This window comes from Perognathus longimembris, chromosome 28 (genome assembly GCF_023159225.1).
Source record: "Perognathus longimembris pacificus isolate PPM17 chromosome 28, ASM2315922v1, whole genome shotgun sequence".
In the NCBI taxonomy this organism is placed as follows: Eukaryota; Metazoa; Chordata; class Mammalia; order Rodentia; family Heteromyidae; genus Perognathus; species Perognathus longimembris.
This window is the reverse complement of record NC_063188.1, coordinates 90,830,896-90,837,240: the sequence shown is the minus strand read 5'-3', so window position 1 is coordinate 90,837,240 and position 6,345 is coordinate 90,830,896. Positions and strand designations below refer to the sequence as shown.

Here is a 6,345-nt window from a genome sequence, read left to right as displayed (position 1 = left end):
ACAATATGGCTGGCACTCTACCACTTGAGCCACATTGCCAGATCCGGTTTTCTGGTGGTTAATTGCAGGTAAGAGTCTCCTGGACTTTGCCATGGCTGACTTTGAACTGTGATTCTCAGATCTCAGCACCCTGAGTAGCTAGGATTACAGGTGTGAAACACCGCCTCCCAGCCACATTCGAATTTTTTAAAAGATCAGAAGATTATGTCTACATGCGTAACATTATATACATATGTAAATGTGTGTGTGTTTTTTATTTAAATTTCTATGGTAAAAAAAAATGTGTCAGATGTGTTGTAGCATGCTTATCATCCCAGTACTGAAGAAACTGAGGCAGGAATCTTGAAAGTTAAACAACAAAATAAAAAGCCAGATGCCAGTAGTTCATGCCTGCAATCCTAACTACTCAAGGGGCTGATGCCTGAGAACCCCCTGGTTCAAAGCCAGTCCAGGCAGGAAAGTCTAAGAGATTTATATCTCCAATTTGCCATCAAAATAAAGCAGTAAGTGGATCTACGGCTTAAATGGTAGAGGGCTAGTCTTGAGCAGAATAGCCTAGGGATAGCTCCCTGGCCCTGAGTTCAAACCCCAGAACTGACCAAAAGAAAGAAAGGGAGAGAGAAACCAAAGAGAGAGAAAGAAAGAGAAAAGAGAGAGAAAGAGAGGGAAAGAAAGAAGAAGGAAGGCAAGAAGGAAGGAAGGAAAGAAGGAAGGAAGGAAGGAGGAAGGAAGGAAGGAAGGAAGGAAGGAAGGAAGGAAGGAAGGAAGGAAGGAAGGAAGGAAGGAAGGGAAACAAAACAGACAAAAGATCATTATTGTCTGTATGACATTAGGAAGGTTTATTTATGAAGTAGCTTAAACAATCTCTCTTTTGGAAAAATGAGTATCAGCAATGAATTGCAAGTGAAAGAGACAATTTTGGATAAATAGGACAGACTAAGAGTGTATTAAGTATACTACCAAAGCAACTGCATTCTTCCTCAAATAATACAATATTAGGAAATTACATGTCATATACCTTAGTTATTGTGGGAATTGTTCAATGGTTTCGGGAACTTACATTTATTTTGTTTTTTGTTTTTTTTTTAATTTCCTGATGGGATGTTGGTAGTATGGGTTTGGGTCACTTGGCAATTGGGAGTACTTAGGTGCTTATGGCCTCTAACATGTTAATACACCTCTGAACAAAACATCAGATTGAGCTCTGTATATTCCATGAACTCAATTCCAGAGAAAACTATACCTGATAATGGAGTACTCTACATTTAGGAAATAAAAATGTACCAAGGGAAAGCTGAAGCATAAAGCACAGAGTCCAGGACAGTTGTCATGATATCAGACACTACCAAACATGCTAATGTATACCTACCTGCCTTTCACCAGCCAGAGTTAGCCTCTTAAGTAACTTCTGTTCAAATATAATACTTTCTACCAGGAAGAGGGTGGGTCAAATGATTTTGGAAGTGCCTAATTGTTTAAGGCTTGATGACGCTGATTGTTTAAGTAATAATATCATGCAATCTCTCTCTTACATTTTAGTTTATTTGGGTAGGTGGGTAGGGACTGACTTTTCTATGTCACTCAAATTGGCTTCACGTTCAGTAGGTAAGCTAGCCTTGCCTTGACCTTACTCCATAGCCTAGACTAGACTTAAATTTTCATTTGTTTTAGCCTCTTCATTTATACCTCATGTTTATTTTGCTATTTTCATTGCTTAATCCTCAGGATGTATATTCCCAAACAGTGTTTTGTGTCTGAAGTCCTAGACTTACTACCAGAAACATATAGTAAAATAATGGGCAGAAATTTTGTGACAAGGGCAGTAACTCAGGTTGTAAGAGTGTAACAGTATAGATTCACAGTGTAGGAATTCAGCCAGCAACTAATCCACTTCTGCCGTTTACCTGTCTGTGATCTTGAGAAAACAAAGTTCTTTATCTTTAAAGTAACTGATAAATCACATAGGATTTAGGTATGTCACATGACACGGATAGAGCCTTCAATAAGTAGCAGTTACTACTAAAATAATTATGACCCAAGTTTGTAATAAACTTCCTTTACAGAATTTAATTTTCAAAATATCTTAGAAAATATTTAAGTCTAAAGATGTTGATCAAGGCTGCTGAGCAAGTAACACTGAGTAGGGTTTCCCAATTGCAACATGTTATTTCCTTTGGGTATGGATTGTTCTTCTCCAGCTCTGTAACTCACAAGCTCCTGTTTTGCATAAAGGGCCAATGAACTCCCTTCTAAATGCCTTTCTATCTGAATCATCCCTCTTCCTTTCTTTCATTTTTGCCAAAAATGAATCCCTCCTTTAGAGTTGTAGAAATTACCCTCCAAGCTGCCTGATAAAAGTGTACCTTTGGGCTGGGAATATGGCCTAGTGGCAAGAGTGCTTGCCTCCTACACATGAAGCTCTTTGATTCCCCAGCACCACATATATGGAAAACGGCCAGAAGGGGCGCTGTGGCTCATGTGGCAGAATGCTAGCCTTGAGCTGGAAGAAGCCAGGGATGGTGCTCAGGACCTGAGTCCAAGGCCCAGGACTGGCCAAAAAAAAAGTGTTCTTTTAATGAAGCAGAATACTGGATGGCTACACCAGCCCATGGTATAATGCATCAGTCAGTAGCTGCTTGGTATCTCAAGGGACTATCACCTTCATTTCTCAGACCCTTCTTGGACAACATGTAAGTGGTTTGTGCACATGTACCTGCACTGGCATAAGTGCACACTCCTTACATTCCTGTCCTATGTAAGGATCATATACTTGTGAATTTGTAATTCCAAAAGAATTCTTAAGATTTTGGCTGGGTGCTGGTGGCTCATATCTATAATTCTAGCTATTGAGGAGCCTGACATCTGAAGATTGGGGTTCGATGCCATCCTTGGCAGGAAGGTCTGTGAGGAAGTGCTTACCTCCAATTAACTCTGAAAGTGGAGCTGTTGCTCAGTTAGCAGAACACTAGCCATGAGCAAAAAATCTCAGGGACAGACAGCACCCAGGTCCTGAGTTCAAGCGCTAGGACTTGCAAACCAAGTTTGTTTCCAATTACAGGTTAAGATCCTAAAGGAGTAACACCATTAGAGGGCCCTTTCTCACAGTGCCAGAGCCTCACCCAACCCACCTCAAAGCCTCACTTAATTAGTTTACACTGAAAGAAATGCAATCTCCTAATTTACACTTAGCTTCCATCTGAAGCCAGTTTTCCTCAACTGCCTTCCTCTTATCCCTTCTGCTTAAGATTCTACTTTACCATCTTGCTTGCAATATAGCAGCTACTAGACTCTAAAGCCTATGGGTATATGTATGTAACTGTAACCTCTCTGTACATCACCTTGACAATAAAATTAAATAAAAATTAAAGTCCATGGGAAGAGGTTGGATCCTCTCTTACCATTGCCATTAGTGATGGGGGTTTTCAATGAGGAGATGCTAAGGAAGTAATAAAAAGTGAGAAAAGTTGAATTTTTACAACTTAACATTTATTGCTTGAATAAAGTAAACCAAATTCAATGTCTTTTATTATGACAAGCAAAGAGCAGAAAGAATACAGCCAATTATAACTCCACCAATTTATTTTTGTTTTAACATTTTTCAGCTAGTTTCCAATGGGGTTCTTTTACATGTTCACAAAAGTCTTTTTTCCAATGCGATTTTACCTTATGTTGTAGTAACAAGAAAGTGAAGATTTTTTTTCCAACTTGTTTTAAACTAACAAAATTATTAAATTTAGTAACAGCAATAAATGTCATGCATAATGTTTAACAGACTGTCAAACATAGCAATTTTTAATGAATACTCGCAAAATAACATACAATTTAATCATATTATAACAAGAAAGCATATGTTTTATTCTCTCTAGCGAACATGACTTTGCCCCACAATGGAAACTCTAAGACTCAACTAAAATCGGAAAGAACAGCGGGAAGGACACCTGCAGTCAGGGTCAAAGAGCCGGAGGTTGCTAGGGCTCTGGGAAGCTGCAGCTCTAGCCCTCTCTTCCTGATCTTTCAAAGCCTCTGCATACAGAACAGGGAAGGCCCTAGGCACTGTATCTTTGATTTTGGCCAACACTTCCAAGACTTTCATCTTGGTAGTTTCAGCATGGGCTCTGAAACCCCAAATGTATTCATAACTGGGAGGATTACTCCCAGGTATCTGGCGGCATTCAAGGTACCCATCCTGCACCAGATCTTTGGTGATGAGACTTTGGGGTTCTCCAAAGAGTGTATGTCTCTTTTCAGAATGTATTCCCAATGAATTCAGGAAATCACAGATCTCTTCCTCAGTGGCACGATTTCCCCTCATAAATATTACCCCCAGGAGACTCATTACCAGACCTGTCTTGGGCAACCCCTTATTTGCACTCATACTACATTCACTAGTGAGGCCCAGCTTGTTGACAAGGGCATAGGAGTGAGTGTGAGGGTCAATTTCCTGCAACTCAACACCAAATACCAGCTCCAGGTGCTCTGATGCTCTCTTGAAGATCTCAGAGAAATGCTGTTCGAACTTCTTGTTGACCACCTTCATCATATCTGCCTGTGTAACATGCTCCTTCAATTTAAACTTCTCGAGCAGGAAATGCACCAAGACATTCTTCTTCCAGCTGATAACCTCTCCCAGTTGAGTGGAGGTTTCTGCCTGGCAGGTTCTGGAACTTCTTTTATGTGCACATTTATTAGGACCCTCCGCCTCTGCATCAGGATTCCTAGCACCTGCATCACAACCTTCACGCTTCACATCACGTCTTGTGCAGACAGACACTGCAACAGAAGCACTAGAGGGCATGGCGACCTGAGACTTCTGGGGAGAGAAAACCTCAGGTGAACTGAACGAAGCACCCTCATCAACAAGAGAAGTTGGGGCAGACTCCTCAGCAGTGGGCTGCACATCCTGACTTTGGTTCCCACTACGTGTCTGCTGACGCTTGGCACGGGAGCGTTGCTTACTCTTCTGACCCCGTGGCATGATGGCTGAAGTCAAGGATAGTAAACAGGAGATCTGGAACAGCAAAATCCTACAGAGAAATGGAACTTTTGAGTACCATTATCAGGAGGAAATTACCTTATCTATAGATCAGTCCATCTCCGCCATTTTTATTTTTCTCAGGCTGCTGCTCTGCTTACCCACCAGGCTTCTTTTTTTCCTTCTTCTCCTGACCAGATCCTGTGAAGGAAGTTTGAAAATCTTAGGTCCTCTTTGGTTCAAAATCAAGACCAGCACAACTCTTATTTAAAAAGGCCCAACCAGTCCTTCTCTCTCTCTCTCTCTCAACTACTCTGAAAGCATTAACAGCTTCCTAATACCGAGCAGGATATCTCAGTTTCTTCTTCATTTGCTTTGGGTCTTGCAAGGTTTCACAGACATCCATTAACCTCACAAATCCTGAGATTTCTCCTTCAGTTGATGGAGTCCACCAGCCTTCCTTCTGTGACCCAAAGGAAGAAAATTGCCTTTAGGCCTAACTGCCAAGTCTGAAAACTTGAGGATCATTGCTGGGGTGGGGCCTGGCCAGGCCGGGGTGGGTGGGGCCGAGGCATAGAGGGCACCCAGCAATGTTTGGAAATTAACTATTCAGTTTTAACGCAGGTCACCCACTAATCCTCCTCCCTCTATCCCCAACCACAAGTGGAAGAAGATGTGTCTCTTACCTAACTTGAGACCACACTGTTCACACCTATCACATCCCTCCAGCAGCAGGAAAAATGGAGTAATAACGGAAGTCAATCCCCTTCACTTCCGGGAATTGGTCCTTGGAGGACGGGCCTATCAGCTGCAGTGACAGTGGGGGGAGGTACCAAAGAGGAAAATTCCTTGGAAATTCTTTCATTAACTTTTCTTGGGCACTGAATCTGCTCCCCACTTTTGAGGTGAATCCAGATAGTCTCTGAGAGTCCTAAATAGAAAGTATGGTGGAGACTGAGCTGAGTAGCAGTGGCTGCAACTTTCTAGCAAAGTCCAGCACCCCTCCATTATTGGGGTCCTCCATGCTCGGTGTTTCACCTTGACATGTGCAGGTGTATGTTTACGTGTTTTATAATTGGGGCTTGAACTCAGGGTAGGCAATCTCCTGCTTGAGCTATATCTCAACTTCCAGTTTTTGTTTTTTACTGCAAGGGCTCAAAAAAATCGTCACTACTTGGATCTTAGCCTCCTGGGTAGCTAAAATTCTAGGTGTGAGTCACCAGCGCCATAGATTTTTTTTTCTTTTTGTGCCTTTCCTAGGGCTTGAATGTAGGACCTGTGAAGTCACTGACCCTTAGCTTTTTTTTCTCTCAAGGCTGGCATTCTACCAGCTGAATCACAGCTCTATTTCTTGCTTTTTGGTGGAAAACTGG

General features: G+C 41.8%; 1 protein-coding gene across 1 annotated transcript; it reads right to left on the bottom strand.

The window, feature by feature from the left end:
* Positions 1 to 3,907: 3,907 nt before the first annotated feature.
* LOC125343202 (melanoma-associated antigen B2-like) lies at positions 3,908 to 4,987 on the bottom strand. The gene has a single exon (XM_048335469.1). The coding sequence runs from the start codon at positions 4,973 to 4,975 to the stop codon at positions 3,908 to 3,910; it is 1,068 nt and encodes a 355-aa protein (XP_048191426.1). The 5' UTR covers positions 4,976 to 4,987.
* Between the last annotated feature and the right edge of the window lie 1,358 nt (positions 4,988 to 6,345).